This window comes from Canis lupus, chromosome 20 (assembly GCF_048164855.1).
Source record: "Canis lupus baileyi chromosome 20, mCanLup2.hap1, whole genome shotgun sequence".
NCBI classification, from domain to species: Eukaryota; Metazoa; Chordata; class Mammalia; order Carnivora; family Canidae; genus Canis; species Canis lupus.
Genome location: NC_132857.1, coordinates 27,884,056 through 27,908,573, shown reverse-complemented (window position 1 = coordinate 27,908,573; position 24,518 = coordinate 27,884,056). Strand labels below are relative to the sequence as shown.

Genomic DNA, 24,518 nt, shown 5'->3' with positions numbered 1-24,518 from the left:
CTACAAAAGCTGAGGTCAGCGAAGCACCGAGAGTCCATCCAGAGTAACAGATGAGATGAGTAGAGCATGGGATACAGAGGGTGGCAGGTAAGGAGATGTAAGAGCTAGAGTTTGTGGAAGTTCTCTTTTGGGTGTTTCCATTTTTCTCAAAAGGTAGGGAACAAGTTCATCAGCTAGTAACGAATGTGGATGAGGAAGGGTGGTTTTGAGAGGAGCAAAGGTAAAACAGCTGGTTCTGATGAGATGAAGGTGGGGGACAAGGAAGTGGGGGCTGTATGCAAGGAAGTGATTGTAATTGTAATGGACTACGAAAGCCAAGTCAGAGAAAGCAGAGAAAGGCCATCCATGAAAAGCAGTGAGGAATAATGCAAAAGTGGTAGCATCAGTGGACTGAAGTTTCCCCGGTGAGTACCCCTGGAGTTGCAATATCCCTCCGGGGTGGTGAGAAGACAGAAGGTAGGCTGTGGGACACTGGAGGACAGAAGAGGTCAGAGAAGGCTTGAGTATGTGCTTATGGTATGTGCTGCTGATAGATGGAGAAGGACAGGGAAGCATTCAAACAACTCAGAAGCCAGAGAGCTGGGCAATCATTTCGGACACAATGACAGCTGGACGTTAGGGACCTTATGAAGGACATACAAACATATCTGCAAGTCAAACTGGAATCTGATTGAGCCTCTTGAGTGGCCCTGACCAACAAGGTAGCCTCTACCCATATGGGGCATCTAAGCATTTAAATGATAGCAAGTGTACCTAAGAGCAAAATTTTTAATGGTAATCTGATTTAGTTATTTGAAAACTTTTCAGTGTGCCTGGAATAACGTGGCTATGTGAAAGTATTTTTTCAACTGCAAATTTTATGAAATTGGAGTACAGACTGAGCACTTTCCAAGAGGGATGGCCTGAAAATAGCAGTAAGGCAAAAAGAGGACATCAACTCCACCATCAGGCCCAGTGACAGAAGAATGGGGAGGAGAGACAGTCACTACCATGGAGACAGTGCAGGAGCTGAGACCCTGGGGGAGAGCCAGGTGCTAGTTAAAGAAGGCAGGCACACAGGGGTTGGTGACAGTCAGTGACAAATGAGAACAGTGTGTCCCATGGAGGAGGCAGCAGCCAGACTAACCCTGTGACCTCAAGCCTTTCAAGTCCACAATAAAATGAGCATCATCCAGTGGGAAATACGCAGACACTCTACAAGGGTCTTTCTGGAAGAAGAAATGTGAATGTGTTCCTAGAGAAATGCAGACTACAGGGGGAAATCACGACCAGGACTGGGATCAAGGGAAATGCAGGCACTTGTATCTGTGATGGGGTGTGTTAGCTGATGGTTTGTTTTGGAAAGCACTTTGACAATATCTGTCAAAATTAAAAATGTACACACCCCTTGATCCAGAGTTTCCTCCTCCTGAAATTGTCCTAAAAGCTACTATGAGTCCAAAAGGGCCATGGAGGATAATGTCTGTACTGGCAATATTTGTTAAGAGCGAAAAATGAAAAACAACCCAAATGGTTTATCAGTAAGGCAGTGATTACATACGTATACGATGGCCTGTCTTTATACTGAAATACTATGTGTTCATTAAAGAAAAGAAAGTAGATCTATATGTAACGATAAGAAAAGATGTCTACTTTGCATGAAGAGAAAAAGCAAACTGTAAGATCATGAGTAATATTCCATTTTTCTAGAAAATGTTAAATACATAAAAAGAATTATGTTATCACCAAAAAAAAAAAAAGAAGGCAGGCACACTCAAAGAGGAAGAATACAGGGAATTCTCATGATGACAGACTCAACTATGGGGGCACAGCAGAAGGGTTATAGGGAGACAACAAAGTGTAAGAGAACAGGGAAGATCTTTAAGATCTTTTATCTCCAAGGTTGTGAAATTTCAAGATGTTTATCTTGGTGCTGGGGTATTTGTGTCCACAGCATCTACTGTGCTGGGCATTTCATGGTTATTTAAAATCAGGAAACTCATGCCCTTCACGTTTAGAAACTTTCTAAGAATTGTTTTTAAGTGATCTTCATCTTCTCTGATCACCTGCTGAAACTCCATTATTTAGAGGCTCTCCTCAACTGGTACTTTTAATGTTCTTTTCTGTTTCCTATCTTTTTGCTTTTTTACTCTATTTTCGAGAGATTTCCTCAACTGTATTCTCCAACTCTTCTGAGCTCAATTTCTGCTTTCGTAGTTTAAATGTCAGGACACACTCTTATTGTTTTCCAAATGTTCCTTTTGTACAATACTGCCTTCCTGTTTCATGAATATATCTTTTTTTGTCCTGTGAAGACAGCATTCATAGTTTTGGTCTTTACTTGCTTTTACTTTTATTCTCATTGTCTAGCCTCTGTATCTTCCAGGCTGTTTTCCAGTATGTCTTACGGTTTATATCTTGCATTGTTAGAAGGCCCCTCAGATACCTGGTTATCCTTGGATGTGTGTTCATGATTGTGAGTGGGGAACTAACACTGGTGGAAATTCGGAGCTTGAGGAAGAGAGGGAGAGAAAGGTGGGGAGGGGCAGAGGAACAGGGACAGAAAGTGTCTTAAGCAGGCTCCATGCCCAGTGCAGAGCCCAATGCGGGGCTCGATCTCACAACCTGAGATCATGGCCTGAGCCAAAATCCAGAGTTGGATACTTAACTGGGCCATCCACGTACCCCAGCCCTTGTCTATTTTAATTTTCACTGTAAGGTGATCTGATTCCTGATCTTATGAAATCCCTAGTGTTGGGATCTTTGCATCTTTCCCCCTGGGCTGGACAATCCCAGAAAGAAAGTGGAGTCTTCATCTCACTTTTTGCCTATAGCATTCAAATGCCAGGGTTCTGCCAGCTAAAAAGGGAGAAGAGGACTAGGGAGTCTCAGTACTCTGCAAATCTGTTTCTGGTAAAAGACTCTTGGCCCACCCTTTGCTGATTGATCCCAATGCACCATCTGGGAGAGTTTAATCCCCCTCCCGGCTGGTTGCAAGCTGGGGTTGGAAGGAGCAGTGTACAACAAAGTACGGACAGAGAAGGGGATGCAGGGCTCTAATCTTCTCAAACAGATTTCAACTCAGCTTCCTTCTACCCCTTGTCCTTCCCATTCCTGGTCCTTCTGAAGACTCAGCAATTTCAGTGAGGATGCTTCTCAATGTTCTCCATACACTTAACATTCAGCTTTCTCAGAGCTAAGTGAGTGATCACTCACCTACCTGCTTTCCAGCTTCAGAGTTTGGCTGCTGTTGCCTTCTCCTATTCTCCCCATATCTGTGTGTCTGTATCTTTACAGAAAGCCTCTTTGCTAAAAGTTCTATAGGGTTTTGAGGGGACAAGAAATTTAGAAGTGTGTGTTCAACCTGCCATGTTAAGTATGAGCTTTGCCTTGCATTTTCATTGATAAGGTTCCTTTGCCACAGACTGACTTATCTTTAAAAGAGACTCTGGTGGGCAGCCCGGGTGGCTCAGCAGATTAGCACCACTTTCGGTCCAGGGCGTGATCCCAGAGACCTGGGATCGAGTCCCACGTCGGGCTCCCTGCATGGAGCCTGCTTCTCCCTCTGCCTGTGTCTCTGCCTCTCTCTCTCTCTCTGTGTCTCTCATGAATAAATAAATAAAATCTTTAAAAAAAAAGAGAGACTCAGGTGGAGGCAAAGCTCTGCGCATCTGGAAACCCTATACAGATGCAGCAGCTTATTTTCTTGCTATGCTTTAACCTTTACTGTCTTCTACTGTTGATGCACATTAGCTCAGTAGAGTCACAGAACTCTGCTCTCTAAAGTGTGACTGCCCATCTTCCACCTCTCAAGTTTTTAAGTTTCAGAGCATAGCATATATCTTCTTGCCCATGACCCACACCAACTCAGAGATTCTCTGGCAACACAGGGCACTCCTGTCACTGAATATGACCCTTATACTTAATACACCTGGGGTACTGCTTGCTCTGAGCAACAGTCATGTCGGTCGATGAGGAAAAAAATACACAGTACACATTAATGTGCTTACCTAGACAAGCCTGAAGGGTATGTTAGAAGCTACTCAGAAAGTCTAGAATTAAACTCCCCAAACTAAAGAGAACTCCTAAAGGAGTATCCAACAACTACTTATAAAATGACCCTCCACAGGCTCATGGATTCTGACTATCCTATAGTCTTTGCTGGGTAAGGCTCTACTGAATAAGCCTGCGTTCAAGTTATTTTGAAAGAGATTAAAAAATGCCACAGAAGATGAGAGATTATATATAGAGTTTGCTACCAGCACTGGAGGAGTGCCTACTGTTTCTACTAATTACATCCAGAACTAGAGGTGTCGTGCAGCATTACTGGATCTACCTACCCATCTGTGGCAGGTTTCTTCCGGAGGATACTGGGCCGGGGGGATGAACCCTGGGCAGGAGCGCTGCTGCCAGCACTCTGGCTGTGTGTCGGCACCACAGTTGTTGGTGCTGGAGCAGCGCTGAACGGATTGCTGATAGGGTTGGCTACAATTGTGGCTCCGTCTGCCAACACCACGGCTGGAGGACAGGGAGGGGGTGGGAGAGAACAATGAAGAAAAGGACACAAAAGAAACATTACTAAAATGTCACTTAAGACAAAAACAATTAGACTACCAGAATTAGAGTGCCCGTGTTAGGACTGTCCAGTTTCAAGAAGGGAAGGGATGAACACAATGTTCATCTGCCTAAAAGCAGATGGCAAAGTGAGAGAGGTTACTAAGTCTACTGATGCATGATCAGTAACCATTTCTCTTTGCTTTATAATCATAATTACTAAAACATCAGATAAGATAAAGTACGTAGCATATTTCAAGAAATAATTTAGTTTTTGTGAAATATCATTGCCTCTCAACACCTAAAAAGGATACCAACAATCCTTAAAAATGATACATTAATTTTACAGCTTCATATACAACTCCAAAAAAAATCTTAAACAGAATGAGAACACTGTAATAAGGTGAATTTGCTCTCTCAACTTTATGGAGTGCTTTAACACATGCAAACGCATATTTGGCTGTTTATGTATATATTTCTTAATGTTTACAATGACTCTGACAGATAAATTACAAGCAATTCATGTTAAAAAAGGGAAATTAAGGCACAGAGAAATTAATCGAGACTACCTAACCAATATGTAGCAGAACCAGGATTTAAACCTAGTATCACTCTTTCCTCCATACCAACTTCCATGCAAAAACTCAAATTACCTGAAGTCTTTCCTTCAGGCTGTGGCTGCTGAGTACCCATTGGTGCAGGCTGAAGTCCCTGTGTGCTGATTGGGGTTGCTGAGTGAATTCCCTGTGTGCCCATTGGTGCTGGCTGTATTCCTGGAGTCCCGATGGGGGCTGGCTGTATCCCCTGTGTACTGATGGGTGCTGGCTGGATCCCTTGGATATGTCGAGCATGAGAAGCATCTACTGTCATCAACTGCATGGGGTTTAGGTGGACCGTGGATGCTACCCCAACACCAGTTTGAGCTGTGATGGCAGAGTTTGGAGCCTGAGCGGAAACTGAAAATGATGCAGAAAGTGACTACAAGAATGTCAGCTCTGATTAGACACAGTCCACATAAAGAGAAAAACACTAAAATGAAAACAGAATTTTCCACCCTAAAAGATCTAAATCCTCAGTTTTGTGGTTTTTTATTTTTAAGAAGGAGAGAGAGAATCCTCAGCAGATTCCACACCCAGCACAGAGTCCAATGTGGGGCTTGATCTCATGACCCTGAGATCGTGACCTGAGCTGGAATCAAGAGTTGGATGCTCAGCCAACTGAGTCACCCAGGTGCCCTAGTCGTCGTCTTCTTTTTTTTTTTTTTTAAGATTTATTTATGAGAGAGAGCGAGAGAGAGAGTGAGCGAGTGCACACAAGTTGGGGGTGGGGAGTGGAGAGGGAGAGAGAATTTCAAGTAGACTCAGTACAGAGCACAGAGTCTGATCTGGGGCTCAATTTCAAAATCCCAAGATCATGACCCAAGCCAAAACCGAGTCAGATGCCCAAATGACTATACCACCCAGGTGCCCCATAAATCTTATTTTTTCCCTAAGCACTACATAAAGCTCTATATATTAGAGTTTTTTCCCCTCACTTCCTATCAGTTTGATATGATGTTGCTGCAGATTACTAGAAAGAGCATTAAAACAAGAAAAAATAAATCATCTATTAAATTCCAAATAGGAACAGGCAACTGTGCTAAATAAAACTTCTTTTTTTTTTTTCAATTTTTATTTATTTATGATAGTCACAGAGAGAGAGAGAGAGAGAGAGAGAGAGGCAGAGACATAGGCAGAGGGAGAAGCAGGCTCCATGCACCGGGAGCCCGATGTGGGATTCGATCCTAGGTCTCCAGGATCGCGCCCTGGGCCAAAGGCAGGCGCCAAACCGCTGCGCCACCCAGGGATCCCTAAATAAAACTTCTGAGATACATCCGTAACTCCCAGGTCAAGAACCTTTACTCTAATTGATGGAACCACCATCACAGGTATTTCTGATATATGGCAACTATGAATTTGAACTTCCACATATCCACTGAAGAGAGAGAACAAACAAGTTTCCTTTTCACTACTGTATATATTAAAAACAAACTCAACAACAACAGAACTGAAAACAACAGTATTCCCAGGAATCAAAAAAGAATTTCTACTTATGGAAAGAATAATATAAATGATGTTTCTTCTCAGTCATCAAAACAATCCAGAAAAAGATATTTGTACCCCATATTCACTGAAACATTATTGACAATAGCCAGGATATCAAAACAACCCAAAGGGTCCACTGAGGGATAAATGGGTAGAGAGAATGGAATCTCTATCTACACACACACACACATACACACACACATAATTTAGCCTCAGAAAATTAAATCTTGCCACCCGTGACAACATGGATGAATCCTCAGGGCATTATGCTAAGTGAAATAAGCCAGACAAAGACAGAAAATCCCCAGTATGATCTCACTTATACATGGAATTTAAAAACAAATATAAACAAACCAAGTTCATAGATACAAAGAACAGACTGGTAGTTGCCAAAGGCAGGAAATGGGGAAGGGGGGTGGGAGACACAGGGAAGGGCATCAAAGATACAAACTGCCAGTTATAAAAGAAGTAAGACATGGGGATGTAATGTACAGCATGGTGACCATGGTTAACAATACTATATTGTACATCTGAAAGTTGCTAAGAGGATATTTCTTTAAGTTCTCATCACAAGAAAAAACAATTTGTAATTCTGTTGTCAATGGATGTTAACTAGACTTATGGTGATTTGATGACATACACAAATACCGTATCATTATGTTGTACCTCTGAAGCTAATATGTTTTTTTTTTTTAATTTTTATTTATTTATGATAGTCACAGAGAGAGAGAGAGGGGCGCAGAGACACAGGCAGAGGGAGAAGCAGGCTCCATGCACCGGGAGCCTGACGTGGGATTCGATCCCGGGTCTCCAGGATCGCGCCCTGGGCCAAAGGCAGGCGCCAAACCGCTGTGCCACCCGGGGATCCCTGAAGCTAATATGTCAATGATACCTCAATTAAAAAAAAGGGGGAAACTATGTAATTTAAATTTTATAAACCATATAGCAGTTAAGAAAAGGTAAATTGTTATCACCAATGAGAAAATTACAATGAAATGTTAGCACATTTAAATTCATAAGACTGGGCAGCCCAGGTGGCTCAGCGGTTTAGCGCCTCCTTCAGTCCAGGGTGTGATCCTGAAGACCCAGGATCGAGTCCCATGTTGGGCTCCCTGCATGGAGCCTGCTTCTCCCTCTGCCTGTGTCTCTGCCTCTCTCTCTCTCTGTGTTTCTATGAATAAATAAATAAAATCTTCTAAAAAAAAAAAAGTTCATAATGACTGCTACATTGCAATTCTTCCCTTGTTGTAAAGAAAGAAAGAAAAAGAAAAAAAAGAACTAACCCCCCCAAATTATTAGTTTCTTCTTAAGAAGTGAGTAAACCTTTGTTTCTCAGTAACAGTTGTGGGCACTTGCCTGAACATGCAGTCTAGTCACCACTCCAAGCCTTTCAAGATCCAATCTCATTCCATGTTCTGCATTCTTACTCACACTACACTCCTGCCAAAACCAAACTGCTCTGTTCCAAGCACATATTCTATGCTAATACTTTATTCACACACAGGAGAGTGCTCTCCCCAAATCCTACCCCATAGCTCTGTCTTGTGCATTGAGAGGTTTTCCAAATTTCACTTCCTTTAGGAAATCACTTCTGACCTCCAACCCTACCCTCTCAAGTGGAAATAACCTCTCTTAACTCAAAAGCAGGCTGGCTTTGCTTAAGCCTCTTTTACTGGAACTTGGCACTTCCTAGTAAGAGCTTGTCATGTCCTCTCTCCCTATGAGGCTCTAAGCTTATTCTAAGTGATCTGGTTAGAAGCCAACCTTACAAATAGAGCCTAACACAGAACTTTACATAGAACAACAGGGTTTCAATAAATATCTGAAATTACTAAATGCATGAATGAGGGTACCTGTGTGGCTCAGTTGGTTAAACATCTGCCTTAGGATCAGGTCCCTGCTGCTTAGGGGGAGTCTGCTTCTCCCTCTGCCCCTCCCCCTGCTCATATTCTCTAATAAATAAAATCTTAGAAAAAAAAATAAATGCATGAATGAAAAAATGAATGGAGTGGAAAACATCTCTGAAACAAGTGAAATTTCAGGAACAATTTGAGAGGATCAGTTACTTGCAAACTATACAGCTTATGCATATATATTCATACTTACATGTTTATATCTATATCTAATAACCAACAAGATTCTATCTTTATAAGTAACCAGAATCCATGAACAAATTGGTTTAATTTATCATAAACTATGTATTACAGTAATCTCATATTTGGCCTATTATATATATACAAATTTTCCTGTCCTCTCTGATTTGAAAACATCTGCTTTAAAATCATTCAAAAGGAGCTACTTGAAAACAGAAGATTGTAAGCTGGTTAAAAAAAATCACTTCTTTAGTTGCATCCATGCATGCAAAGATCCACATGTCTGAGAAGTAACACATTTCCCATCATCTGCACCAACAATGATGGTATTGGTATTGGAAGAAATAAACTGCTGTTGACTGGATTATTCATTTTTCTGTGTTCCTATCTATCAGGACTACTGTAGTGGTGAAAGAAGTCACTTGGAAAAAATAATAATGTAGTGAAACAGATGGTTGGCAGGATCCCCAATACTTCTGACGGTGCTCTTACAATGGATTTTTACAAATAAATGTTTATATAAAATGATAGTGTCTGCATAGACTGTTCAGCTGAAGAGAGACTCTGCAGGTATTTTTCAGCTGAATAGTATTCAGAGAAATACATATTGGTCATGAGTTACCTTCCCCAGAAAGGCAACATGACTGCATTGTTATAGAAGTATCAACTGCCTGAGGAAGATTAATGAACCTGAAGGAAGTGCTGTTACTGACAGCTGAGAATTTTCAACAATTAGTGTAACACACATACACACACATACATGAAATTTACTTAATTGTTAACATGGTTCAACCATACTTTTTGCATCCTACTTTTGGCAATAATTAATTAAACATGGTTTTATCTTTATAGGACTGTTAATAAAGAACAGTTATATGTTTCCTTTAAAAAGATGTTATTAATCTGATGTACAGAAAATATGATAGAAAACTCAGAATAATTCATCAGCTATTTCCCCACATTACAATAAACCTTGGGAGGGGCGCCTAGATAGTGTTCAATTGGTTAAATGTCTGACTCTTGGTTTTGGCTCAGGTGGTAATCTCAGAGTTGTGAGATCAAATCCTGTGTCTGGCTCCATGTTCAGCATGGAGTCTGCTTGAGACTCTGCCTCTCCCCCTGCCCCCACCCTCACTCTCTCTCTCTCTCAAATAAATAAATCTTAAAAAAAATTAATAAATAAGCCTTGGGGAAAGTTCTGTGGAAAAAAAACAAAAACAAAAAACCCAATGCAGATATTGAGGAATCTGTCTGCAAAGCTATTTAAATACCTTAATATTTGGAAGTTTTAGACCAGCGTTGTCCAATGGAAACATAAATCATATGTGCAATTATAAATTTTCCAATAGCCATATTAATAAAGTAAAAAGCAGGACAAATTAATTTTAATGATATTCTTTAACTCAATATATTTCAAATATTACAATTTCAAAATATAATCGTTATAAAAATAATTAGTAAGCTACTTTACATCCTCTTTTCCATACTGTTATTATAAAAATTCAGGATATGTTTTACTAATAAAACACATTTCAAATCAGATACTGAGTTCAATTTTTATTAGAAATATTTTATTTGTATTTTGATTCAATACAATCTACAATTTTGAAACAGTTTCATAATCACTAAGTTGTTCCAAACATATTAAAAAATTCTCTAATTTGAATTAAGTTAAACAAAACAAAACCAATCAGTTTTTCATTTGTGCCAGGTCCCCCTTTAAGTACTCAATGGCTTGATGGAGCCCTGGCTGCAGTGATGGATCACACAGAAGGGCAATGCCCACAATCTGGGCAATCTGCCTCTCTTATGCCTAAAGTGAGTTGAGAGTCTCATAGGAAAAGAAAACACAAACTGTGAAGAGTAAGCGCTGTTTTTTCTGGATTGGCAAAAAGAACACTATAACTCGGGATGCTAAGTGTTGAGCAGAACTGGACTAATATTAAAAACACAACATATCACAAAACAGAAGCCCCATTAAAGTACAGGTTTTATCATTTTAACTGTACTGCCACTTCAAAGTATAACAAATTGGTAAATCATCATCCTCAGGGTGGGATAAAAACCATACAAATATACTAATAAGTGGATAGATCATAGAGATGTGATCTAAAACCTTAAAGCTTCAGATTTTAACCTTATCTGAATCTGAAGATAGAAGGTAGTTAAATCCATACTACAAATACCCACTCATCAATTTTGATCTCTTTGCTTGCAAAAATTGGAATTTTAAAAGTCCTCCTAATAGCAGGGCTCATACCTGGATATTGTCGGATGGTGGACACAGAGCTGGTGATTGGGGTGTACGTGTGCGCAGCCAGTGGGTATGCAGAAGGTGGGTATGTTGGCAAAAAGTACTGGAACTGAACGGGAACAGATGGTCTATAGATGGAAGACAGATAATATGAAGCAAAACAGGTCTATTTTCTTCTTCATTTTCAAATGATCCTATCCTCCAGATCCTCTTCACAACCTTATATGTCATGCCAACATTTCCTCAATTGTGTCCCAAAATAAACTGTTAGATCAAAGGACACACTTGAAGAGAGAGTAGTTTTTTTAAATGGGTATTTTAAATAACTACATCAATAAACATAAAAACACACACAGTAACAATGACCAAAGCTGACTCAAGAAAACTTAGTAATCAAAGGTTTTCTCTGCTAAATTCCACTTGAAAGACTCTAAGTTTACACTGTTTTTATTGGCAAATCTTATCAAACACGTGTAAAACAGATTAACATAAACTTATACAAACTGATTCAGAAACCAGAAAGAGAAGAAACAAGATCTAATTTAACCAACACCGAAACTGGATAGGGAGAATAGGAGAAAAAATTATAAACAAATCTCATTCTCTACATCAATGTAAAAATTTCTAAATAAAATGGAATTAAGTACTGTATAAAACAAAATACATCATGATCAGATACAGTTTACCACAGGAAGAATGATTCAATATGAAAATTTCTATGAATGTTTTAGATCCTATTAAAATATTAAAAGAATCCTTTGAAATATCACAAAAGATATACAAAATTATTTAATAGAAATTAACATAATACTATATGTTAACTATACTAAATTAAAGAAAAACTACTTCCCCCTTCCAATTTTTGATAGCATTCAATACTTATTCATATTATAAATACCTGAAAAATAGGAATGGGAAAAAACTCCATTCCTCAATTTGAAAACAGCCAACTACTAAAATCTATACTGAAATTTCCCAAGAATTCCCATTCCCAAGAATTCCCATTCAGGAATAAGATAAGAATGTTCACTATCTCTGGTCTATTCAACATCACATTGGAAGATCAGGAACAAGAAAAACACAAGTATGCAAAATGGAAATGAAAAAAATCACTCATCCATCAAAAAAACTGTCCTTTTTTTGTAGACAAACACCTACATAGGAAATCCAAGAGAATCTATAAACTTTTAGGCCTGTTAGGTGTGTTTAGCAAGGAGAGTGGACACAAAGACCAGTATATTAAAACCTATAAGGATTCCTACACACGATAATACTCAAACAAGAACATTTAAACATGGGGCGCCTGAGTGGCTCAGTTGGTTAAGCTTCTGCCTTCAGCTTAGGTCATGATCTCATTCTCTGTGAATGAGCTCTATGTTGGGCCCCCTGCTCAGTGGGGAGTCTGCTTCTACGTCTCCCTATACCCTTCCCCCTGTTTATGCTCTCTCTCTCAAATAAATAAAATGTTTAAAAAAAAAAAAAAGAACATTTAAAAACGATCCAATTCTGAACTTCATATGCACTATACCGGGTTCTCACTAAGGGAGAAGAGATACAAATATGGAATGGGGAAGGTAATGGGGTTATACTAGAAGTATCAGCATGTCCTAAAAAGTTTTTTTTTTTTTAAAGATCTATTTATTCTAGAAAAAGTGAAAGAGTGAGTGTGCAAGCAGGGGAGGGGTAAAGGGAGAGGAAGAGAATCTCAAGTAGGCTCCCCACTCAAGCATGGAGATTGAGGAGGGGCTTGATCCCATGCCCCCGGGATCATGACCTGAGCCAAAACCAAGAGTCAGACACTTCACTGAGTGAGCCACCCAGGCACCCCTTAAGAGTTTTTATTACATCGCATACTTCCTATCTCTGCCTGCTAAAAGAGCCTGGAAAAAATGACAATCAGGTAGCAATGAACAGAGCTAAAGCCTAGATCCTGGTTTCTAACTGATAAAAAGGAACCAGGGTTCCCTGGAGAAATGGTAGATTACAGGCTCAGACAATGTGCAGGAGGAGCTTGGAGTATGCTTGCAGTGGGAAGTAAGGTAGGGCTACAATATTTGGGTCACGGAAAACCCACAGGAAATGGTCTGAAGAAGCTCCCAGAGATGATCTGAGCATCAAAATAGATGACAATAATGGATTATAATAATAAACTAAATCCATGAGCCCACACTCATTTAAAATTAAAATACATGGGGATAGATAAAATTTATTTACATAATTTATTACACTTATACCAACTGATGAGTGTGGAAGAAATGATAGAAAAAAAAGTCACTGTTTTGCAACCATCATACTGCAACCATCAACTTGATTCAGTGAAGAATCCTCAATAGATGCTAACACCACTGAGTGACAGGTTATTGAGGAATAGGGTATTTATAGTCTCAAACTATTTCCACACATTAGTGGTTTACAAAGGAGAAAAATATATCTTTATAGCAAAAATCTGGCAAATATCACTTTCACTAGGTAATTAGTGCTGACTTGGCTAACAATGGGACATAGGGGTGGCATGAGCTCTCTGATATAATAACAGTGAGAAGAATGTATCACTTAAGTGGTATTTGCTTCAAAAATGTACAACCTGAATCTAACTATGTACAACCTGAATCTAACTATGAGGAAACAATCGAACAAGCTTGAACTGAAGAATATTCTACAAAAACAACTGGCCTATCTATACTCTTAAAAAAATGTCACTATATGAAAGGGAATGGAAGGCTAAAGAATCATTTTAGAAACTGCGCTGTGGTTAACGAGAAGGCCTTTGTTCTCTGGGGATGAAAATGAAGGTCATGTCACTGCAACCCATACTCTCAAATCAGCTCAAAATCAATCAAACACAGAAATACACCAAACAAAGAAGCAGATACCAGCAGAACATCCATCAAAAGAAGAATGGCTAAATAAATAAACATAGCATATTTTCATAAAACAAAACAAAAAAAATACAATTATTTTCAGGAGGAAATCTGAAAAGAAGTATATGTATACTATATTTATGGGACATTTTGTGTTACTGAAAAATCAAAACAATTAATGACATAATGAGGTAGTGTAACTGGCACATTCCCTCCTACCTATTGTCACTTCGGGTTTCCATGGCCACAGGATTTGGAGAGGCCCGATGACCTGAAATGGGAATCAGGCTACTCCTCTCCGCAGGGTAATCAGGCTGGATCCGAGGAGAAGTATGTGTGATCTGCTGGGGCACCACCTTAGCTACAAATGCAAAATCCAATCACATTACCTCTCATAAGCTTTTATTGGCATGCCAAAACATTTTTTGGCCAGCAACAATCTTAAGAATGCAAACAGTAATAAAAAGCCTGGATCTTTAGTTTTAATCAAAATAAAAAAGGAAAGATAAGTACACATAAGGTTCAACTGAATTATTTCAATCCAATAATCCACTGATACATTCATACTGTTATTTGTAAAAGCAGGGTTCAACATCAATTCTTTAACAAAAATACCAGAAATCAGGCTCTTTTTCCCTGATGTGGCTTTCTGGAGACCTTTTTTAAAAAGGAGAAACATTTTTAATTAAAAAAAAAAATTCAACAAAATTTTGAATACTAACATGGCAAAGACCTTATTAGTGTTTACTCCAGGGACCATAGCTAATTAGTAATGAGTCATTTTAATTTCCAAGTCTCGGTTTCCTCATCTGTGGGAAGGCCTTCTTCAGATAATCTTTTTATTTTTAAAATCCTTTCAATGTCTTGTGATTTTCCATAATACTTTATAGTAGACTCAAAATGACTATAAGAGTTTTCAAATCTAACCCGAGACTCAACTTTGCTTTCCTCTAGCATTTGCAATCAAGTTTTGTTTAGAAGGTACAGCTGAACTGGGACATACTTTACTGGTCTCACAGACCTAATTAACTCTGTGGGAGAATTTGGAAAGAAAAGCCGTGATCTACATTAGATATATAGAGGGACAGCTACCATCTGTGTAAGACCCAAGTTACGCAATAACAGGTCCTTAAACACTGGAGCTAGGATGATGCCATCACATTACCCAAACTGCAGTGCACTGAACACCAAAGGTAAAGCCCACCATGATTCCCAGCTATTTCCTGAGGGAGGCAGCTAGAGAAGTTTCTGCAGATGATAGCTGGGATGCCCAATTCGACCACTGATGATGACTTCTATTGGCTAAGGCAGAAGAAGCTGTCCTGACACATTTTCCATCAGTAGTAAGCAGAGGAGGAGTTGAGTGGGAAGCAATGAAGCCTTGTTTCTCCACTGTGCTCATAAAAGGTGGGAGAAAAGAACGTTCCCAATAGGAATGCAGCTGTCATTTGGGAGAGTGGCTAACTACTGGTCGGTAAACCACACACATGAATTTATATCTGTATCTTTTTTTCTAATTAAAAAAAGTCACACATTACCAATTATTTTTAAAAAAAGACCTAAGTTGAACATAATGCCACCTCCAAAGATGATCCCTGTTTTCTGAATGCTATGATCATCTGATTCTGCTTTTCAGAATTCTGATACCACTATCATATGTAGTATGGAGAGTATGGAGAAAACAAAGATGGTATTGGAAATGAACCTTTATTACAGGCAAAACCAAAAAAAAATAAAAAGAAAATAAAGGCAAAACCTCTATGCTCATGGTTAATCAGTCTTTTTTCCCCCTGACTCAACACATTCCTATTAGTAAAAATGGCTGAATTCAACATTTAATCTCACCTGGAGAAAGCAAGTGTTACTTGGAAAAAGCTGCTTAGGTGATTTTAATATATCCCCTAAACTGTCCCTTGAAAATCAATGCTCTACAGTTAGTATCAGGTTTTCTTTCTCAACTGAGGTACCTTTGTACAGGGATGCTATAGTGATGTAAAAAGAAGTATTTGATTTAGTATAAAAGAAGAAAAGAAAACCAGAGCTTAGCCTGATGGAACTTAGACAAAATTTATCCCATTAAGTGGCGGAGGTTAAATCTACTTGGACACTTCTGTCAAGTGATTTTCATATTTAGAATTTAGCAAATGGTTAAAACTCAAAAATAAAAATAAAAAAAAAAACAACAACAAAAACAAACAAACAAACCCCTCATAAATAGAATAGCTGGGAGTTATATAATACAATACCGTAACTTAAGACAGGTAAAAAGTTGATAGTTGTAGCCCAATGAATACACATACTCCTGTCTCTTGGTACTCGGGAGTTTACTTCCACAGTGCGATTGCTCAACAAGATACAGTGACATTAATAAGAACTAATCTCTAAGTATTTACAGAGAGGATTCAAGAGGAGACCAGAGAGCCCTCCTATAGGGTACACCGCTTTCTCTTTACTGGTCTAATTTTCCTCATAGCTATAGATACGCCAGTGAGGCTGTTGACTATAAAAATGGCAAGAACAAGCCTGGCTCTGTCATTATAATGCTCAGGATAACTGATGACACTGTTAGACACAGCCAGAAAATGGTGTGAAGTGACAGTATGGAACAAGCAACAATCTTTTTCAACAAAAATACATCAGTGCTAAAATCACACACACACTCCCACCCTCTACCCCACTCTTCTTTTCACAGGAGGGAATTAGCCCTCAGGGGGTATGAAAGAAGAATGCTCTTTTCGATGCCAAGGTGCAGTGAGTGGTTACATGAGAAAGAGCCAACAGCAGTGTTTTCACTGCTAAAACCCTACTATGGGGGCAGCCCTGGTGGCTTAGCGGTTTGGTGCCGCCTTCGGCCCGGGGCGTGATCCTGGGGATCCAGGATCGAGTCCCGCGTTGGGCTCAGTGCATGGAGCCTGCTTCTCCCTCTGCCTGTGTCTCTGCCTCTCTCTCTCTCTCTCTCTCTCTCTGTGTCTCTCATGAATAAATAAATAAAATCTTAAAAAAATAATAATAAAAAAATAAAACCCTATTATGGGGCTAGTTCCAATTTAAGGACAGATGTGGCTGAGTTATCTAAGAGGAGGAAGGGCTTCCTGGGTCCTGCCATCATTATGGAAGTGTCCTCCAAGTTTGTGCAGAGGGATGTGAAGCTGTCTTACATGGGAAAGAGGGAGGGAGGGAAAGAAGGAAGGGAAGGAAGGAAGGGAAGGAAGGGAAGGAAGGGAAGGAAGGGAAGGAAGGAAGGGAAGGAAGGGAAGGGAAGGAAGGGAAGGAAGGGAAGGAAGGGAAGGAAGGGAAGGAAGGGAAGGAAGGGAAGGAAGGGAAGGAAGGGAAGGAAGGAAGGAAGGAAGGAAGGAATGAATTACCTACCTGCAGGTAAGGTAGATTTCTGACAGTTAAGTATGTCAGTGTATCATTTTACAAAATGCACTCTTCTAAAATGGTATGAAAAATATGGCATGGGCGCTTGGGTGGCTCAGTCAGTTAAGTGTCTGCCTTTGGCTCAGGTCATGATCCCAGGCCACTGGGATGGAGTCCTGGGTCAGGCTCCTTACTCAGTGGAGAACCTGTTTCTCCTTTGCCCTCTGCCTGCTGTTCCCCTGGATTGTTCTCTCTCCCAAATAAAATCTTAAAAAAAAAAAAAAAAAATATATATATATATATATCTATCAGCTTTCCTACGTCTCTGGGAGTAACCAGTAAGATGACATGCTAAAATACAACCAAGGTAAAGCTAGCACCAGAGACTAAACCTGGGGCTTGTGAATTAAAGAGAACAATGCTCTGCCTCAGAGGCCAGACTCTGCTTTGGAAGATGTGACTGAGATATCAGCCCCTAGGCGAGGGGTTGGCAACCTGTGGGCAAATTCTGCCTGATGCCTGTTCTTGTATGGCCCATGAACTATTATGTGGGTTCATACTATGAAGTAGTTGGAGGGAAAAATCAAAAGAACACTTCATGACACATGAAAATGATATGAAATCCAAATGTCTATGTCCATAAAAAGTTCTACTGAAATACAGCCATGCTCATTTGTTTATATGTTATCCACAGTTCAGCAGTTGTGACACAGACCTATGAGGCCTACAAAGCCTAAAATATTTACTCTCTGACCCTCCAGAGAAAGGTTGTCAATCCCTGCTCTTAATGACTGATGTCTGGCTGCCAGAAACTTTTCAAAGATTTTTAAAAAATATTTATTTATTGATTGATTGATATTTAAAACATGTATTTAAAAGGAGAAAAAACAAAGCCTATAAGAAACTTTACGATATTCGTGAAATATCCTGAGGTCAGATGAGAGTCAGATGAGAACCTAATGAGAACCTAGGGTAATATCAGCCTGAGGGTTATCCCCTGTCCTGCTTTGCATCACTCCAGAGATTTTTCCTGAACAATCCATCAGTCTACAAGTTCTCTTCATTCCAGATCCTTGCTTCTTTCTTGCTTTATCTGTGGATCTCATCTAACTATGTCAGTGAAGTTAACTTACTTCTTTAAAAGACATATAGGAGAGATAAAATCTGATGAATGAGGAGTCAAAGTTGTGTTAAAATAATGTTAACTTTCAGCTCTCTTTTCCCGACTATGGTCAATGCCAAGTCTGTATGACAAATATACTAAAAATGAAATTCAGTGTTGCTTTGAAAATCAACAATTTAAAAAAAACACACCCCAATACTAGGCCTCTATATGAAGACCTCATCAGAAGGGTTGAAAAATCCCTTTTAAGTGCTTTGTGAAGGCTGAAGGACACTTACCAACTGGGATGTTTGAGGTGGTCACAGCAGTAGCATGGGATGAATGTGACGGCATTGTCATGGTAACAATTGTACTCGTGGGTGCTTGTGTGTGTGACACAGATCCTGAAATGGGAGAAAAAAAGTTTTTAACAATGGCCTCTACACACACTAAAGATTCTCAAAAACCTGAGAAAAGCTCTTGGGAAAAAGATAATTCTTCTAGCCTATTCTTTTTCTCTGACTGAAGCTGAGAAATGAAAAATTAGCTTACCACTCATGCCTCACACTTCCTAGCAGGAAGAGCAGGGTTGCTGACTTACCGGCCGTGGTTGCCGAAGGAATGGTGTTGGTTGCCAAAATAGGTGCTACTGTCGCTGCGGCTACTGGTGTGCCAGTACTGAAGATAGTTTTCTGTGGGGAAGACATTCCACAACAACACAGTTATCAGTAAGAACATTCTCACCTTGGTCCAATTTAAGAGCAATTACTGCCTTCAACACTGCAAGTTTTGCACAATTCCGGTTTTAACCCAGAGCCTCCACAGACGGTTTCACCTCTGGTTTTACCTGCGCCATGGTATGTAGCTGTTGTTTTGGCGTCCCTAACGCAGGGTGAGATGGCAGTGTGATTCTTGTTGTTACATCCCGTGACTGGGCAGGACGCTGAATACTAATTGCTGCAGATGGTGGATGCTGGATAGACAAAGTTGGCCGACTGAAAAAGACGGAAAAGACATGATTTTTCTCTTGCCTCTAGACACAATGCAGGCAGTCAAAGCCATTTACTATCTTGGACCATCGTCATACAGTTCTGTTTCTTAGGTCTGTAAGATCCATGAGTGAATCAATGAAGTAAATGGCTTGTCGGGTTTCTCTCCTAAAAAGTCTTGTAAACCTTATTTTCAAAGGTATCAATATGTGCCAAGAACCGAATCAATGAAACCTTAGTCATTTTCAGCACTCTCAGGGTAGTTAACCAACACTCTAGGACAATCCTGAGTAAAAATTATTATAGCCTATATGCTTCATTATGTAAACAAAGCTGGAGATACACACTAAGGTTTTCACATTATGAGGATTACAGACAATCCTGATTAAGAGCACCCTACCCCATGGCCCCCAAAGCACTAAGCTGCTCCCAATATCCTATTTTTTCTTCAAAAGTTAGTTATGATTATTTAATGATTAAAAGGGAATATCGATACAGAAAGCATGTCAAATTAACTGGCAGCAAGCTATTGAAATTACAACAGTGGCATGAAACGGTGACATTTTAACAAAGTTGGCACCTCAAGTCAGAGGGGGAAGAATGGACTATTTAATAAATGTTGGGAAGCCTATGTAAGTAACCCTTTGGAAAAAATAAAATTGGATCCATGCTTCATGCATTACCACACCAGGATAAATAAGAGGATCAATGATTTTATAGCAAACTAAAAAGTATATGAAGAAAAGACAAGAATTATTTTATAACTTCAGAGTGGAAGAGAGCTTTTTAATGACAAAAGCTTTCAAAGTTCAAAAGCTAGGAAAGATTAAAAAAACTTGACTCTGTGAACAAATAAGCAAACCTACATAGTAAAACACACTACAAGCACAGTCAAAATACTCATAAATGAAAGTGTAATCTTTATGTACTAGGAGCTCCTTGCAGTCAACGAGAAAAATAACAGCCCAATAAAAAAGCAAAGGATATGAGTAGCCAGTTCACTAAACGGAAAACACAAGTGGCCCCTTAACAAAGAAAAAATGCTCACTCCCACTCATAGGAAAAGAAATACAATTTCAAATACACTGAGGGTAGCCCGGGTGGCTCAGCGGTTTAGCACCAACTTTGGCCCTGGGCGTGATCCTGGAGACCCGGGATCGAGTCCCACACCGGGCTCCCTGCATGGAGCCTGCTTCTCCTTCTGCCTGTTTCTGCCTCTCTCTGTCTCTCATGAATAAATAAATAAATAAAATCTTAAAAAAAAATACACTGAGATGTCACTGTTCACCTATCAGATTGGCAAAAATCCAAAAAATGGATATCATACTGTTGTTCAAGCTGGAAGGAAACAGGCACTTCTAAGCATTCCAGAGGGAGAGCAAAGGAAGGCAACTAGTATGTATCAAAAGTGTAACTGCATATACTCTCTGACTTACTTTCGGGAATTTATCCTACCGGTGTTCTTATATACACAGATAATGACTAAAGTATAAGGTTATTTTCACTGCAATATTTACTTAAGATAGTAAAGTAATGGAAACACCTTCAAACCCATTCACATATATTGTACTGCTACTAAAAGAACAATGAAATGGGAAACTTTTTTAAAAAATTTAAATTCAATTAGCCAACATATAGCACATCATTAGTTTCAGATTCAGTTTTCAATAATTCATCAGCTGCACCCAGTGCTCATCCCATCACGTGCCCTCCTTAATACTCATTACCTGGTTACCCCATCCCCTGATTCACCTCCCCTTCAGCAACCCTCAGTTTGTTTCCCAGAGGTAAGAGTCTCTTATGGTTTGTGACCCTGATTTTTTTCTATTCAGTTTTCCCTCCTTACCCTTATGGTCCTCTGTACTATTTCTTATATTCTGCATATGAGTGAAACCACATAATTGTCTTTCTCGGACTTCTTTCAGCATAATTCCCTCCAGTTCCATCCATATCAATGTAAATGGTAATGTAAATGGTATTTCATCCCTTCTGATGGCTGAGCAGTTTTCCACTGTGTGTATGTGTGTGTGTAAAACTTCTTTATTCATTGATCTGTTGAAGAACATTCTGGACTCCTTCCACAGTTTGGCTACTGTGGACATTGCTGCTATGAACATTGGGGTGCAGGTGCCCTTTGTTTCACTGTATTTGTATCTTCAGGGTAAATACCCAGTAGTGCAATTGTTGGGTCATCAGGTAACTCTATGTTTAACTTTTTGAGGAACCTCCATACTGCTTTCAAGAGTGGCTGTACCAGATTGCATTCCCAACAGTGTAGGAATGTTCCTTTTCTCCACATTCTTGCCAACATGTTTCCTGTCTCTTTCTTTTCTTTTTTTTTTTTTTTTTAAAGATTTTATTTATTTATTCACGAGAGACCAGAGAGAGAGATAGAGGCAGAGACACGGACAGAAGTAGAAACAGGCTCCATGCAGGGAGTCTGACATGGGACTCGATCCTGGGTCTCCAGGATCATGCCTTGGGCTGAAGGTGGTGCTAAACCGCTGAGCCACCAGGGCCGCCCTGTTTCCTGTCTTTTTAATTTTAGCCATTCTAATTGTTGTAAAGAGGTATTTCATTGTGGTTTTGATTTCTACTTCCCTGATGACAAATGGGGAGCATTTTTTCATTTGTCTGTTGACCATTTGCATGTCTTCTTTGGAGAAATGTCTGTTCATATCTTCTGCCCATTTCTTGACTGGATTATGAGGCTTTTGGGTGTTGAGTTTGAGAAGTTCTTTATAGATCTTGAATACTAACCCTTTATCTGATATGTCATTTGCAAATATTTTCTCCTTTTCTGTAGGTTGCCTTTTAGTTTTGTTGACGGTTTCCTTTGCTGTGCAGCTTTTTATCGTAATTAAGTTCCAGTACTTCATTTTTGCCTTTGTCTCCCTTGCCTTTAGAGACGTGTCTTACAAGAAGTTGCTGTGGCCTAGGTCAAAAAGGTTGCTGCCTGTGTTCTCCTCTAGGATTTTGATGGATTCCTGTCTCACATTTAGGTCTCCCATCCCTTTTGAGTTTATATTTGTATATGGTTTAAGAGAATAGTCCAGTTTCATTCTTCTGCATTTGGCTATCCAATTTTCCCAGCACCATTTATTGAAGAGATGGTCTTTTTTCCATTGGATATTCTTTCCTACTTTGTAAAGTATTAGCTGACCATAGAGTTGAGGGTCCATTTCTGGGTTCTCAAAATGGGAAACTTTCTTTCTTTCTTTTTTTTTTTTTTTTGAAACTTTCAATACATGCTGTTATATTTAAAGTAAAGAGAATTTATGAATTAATTGAGTAAAAAGGATAAAAGAAAGAACTGCATTTGAATCTGACTATATTTAATGAACACTGGAAGGACATCCAATTAGTTACTACCAGGTAATTTAGAAAGGCAAAAGGGAAGGAACCTGGACAATGGTGGATGGGGGACAGAGAAGAGAGTGACACCCCTTACTACACACCTTTTTATGCTTTTATGTTTTGGAACCATGCAAATACAAATTAAAAAGAAGAAACAGGTAAGCTGAGCTGTTGAGGGTAAAAACTTGACTGGAACAGCACATGTCCAAACTAAGCAATGGTTTCATTATAAGGATTCTCTCTCAAAACAGACATGGCTGGATTATCAGTGAATAAAGTGTTCAAATGGAATGAAGGATGGTTTTCTCTCTGAAGAAAAACTAAATGCCTTATCATTCGAATTCAAAGGAAAGCTGAAAAACTGGCTAGATAAAACTATGCAACTTGGTGGAACTCATTGAGAAAGCCTGCTACTAGAGACTGGATTTTTCTGTTTTCCAGAATGAGCCATTTTCAAAGGCCCATTCCCTATGTTCACCCAAAATGTAAAGGACCTTGAAAGATTTCCCCTATGTGACTCACATCATATTCTCAAGTCAGAAAAAAAAAAAAATCTAGAAACATAAAAACCTGGATGATCCTAAAAGGTCCTTTGGTCACTCGTTTTAAGTCTACTATGCCTCTTCCACTAATCATTCTAAGAAGGTGGGAATGAGGAATGGATGTTCCCTGATAGTTTAAATGACCACTTTGAGATTTTGTTTAGGTTTCATTTTCTCTCTCCATATTATGGTAGAATCCAATTTTTATTATGAATAAATGCCCAAAGGTTATATCCAGAAACACAAAGAAAAATACAAGCTCTGTGGCTATTCCACAGTTAGCCTTATCAGTCACCACCTGAGAAGTAGCATACTGGTTAAGATTATTGGACTAGATTAGCTTGTAGATGGTAGGCTGCTTCTGACCAGAATCTCTACTATCACAACTGAGAGTTCAAGTACTTCCGTGGCTCCTAAAATTACTGAAGATGACCATTACACCAGTTGTCGTGGGAATCCAAATGCATGCTGCAGCGTCACACATTTGGTACAATCCCTGTGGGATCAGCCTGTGGCAAATGGAGACTCAGACCTTGCTCAAAGTAACAGGATTCTGACCACTACTGGTCCAGGCAATGAACAGTAATTAGGACTTTGTTTTGCAGTCTGGCTTCTTTTCTGTATGCCTTTCACATTCTCTTCAAAGGTGACTTTAGAATAACATGAGAAGGATGGGTATTTGCTGACACAGAGCAAATGCATAAACTTGTCACTGCAGTTATGAGGATGTCTCTGCAGCTTTACCAGGTAAAAATACATTTTGGAGACTAGAGTTTTAATAGTTGACAACCTAATACATGGACCACAGTGAGTGCTGTGTAAGACACCTGCACCCAGCACTTACAATAAAAACCATTCCAAGAAAAAAAAAAAAAAAAAAAAAAAACCATTCCAAGAGATACATGTATATATGATTAAGATAATGACAAAATTTAGGACAGATGAACTTAAATATAAAAATAATTTTGAAGAGCCTCATAACAAAAAATAATGACAACATTCAAATCATCAGGAAAGGGTCTCCTCAATTCACCTTAAATATATTCCTATTGAAGACGTCTGGCTCATACAGAAAATACCTAAAAAAAGAATATATTAAGTATTTAAATACATTTTTAAAGTGCTTTTGACAGCACAGACTATAGTACATGGTAGTCTTTGACTTTCATTTACCCTTAATAGAAAAAAACCCCAAACGTTTCTATAATGTATATTACATTTTAATTCCTTTACATATATTAATATATAAGTACTCCTTATAATGACCTGTAAGGTAGATAATATTATTTCCATTTTCTCTTTTCCCCCAAAGATTTATTCATTTATTTGAGAGAGAGAGAAAG

General features: G+C 39.1%; 1 protein-coding gene across 6 annotated transcripts in view; it reads right to left on the bottom strand.

The window, feature by feature from the left end:
• SAP130 (Sin3A associated protein 130) overlaps nucleotides 1–24,518 on the bottom strand; it is an 83,148-nt gene that overhangs the window by 35,865 nt on the left and 22,765 nt on the right. For all 6 annotated transcript variants that reach the window (XM_072788698.1, XM_072788693.1, XM_072788694.1 and 3 more), the window contains 7 exons: nucleotides 19,135–19,282; nucleotides 18,889–18,979; nucleotides 18,587–18,691; nucleotides 14,045–14,186; nucleotides 10,971–11,092; nucleotides 5,187–5,489; nucleotides 4,320–4,497 (listed from right to left, as the gene is read on the bottom strand). In XM_072788698.1, coding sequence (XP_072644799.1) covers nucleotides 4,320–4,497; nucleotides 5,187–5,489; nucleotides 10,971–11,092; nucleotides 14,045–14,186; nucleotides 18,587–18,691; nucleotides 18,889–18,979; nucleotides 19,135–19,282 — 1,089 coding nt within the window. The remainder of the gene's footprint in view (nucleotides 1–4,319; nucleotides 4,498–5,186; nucleotides 5,490–10,970; nucleotides 11,093–14,044; nucleotides 14,187–18,586; nucleotides 18,692–18,888; nucleotides 18,980–19,134; nucleotides 19,283–24,518) is intronic.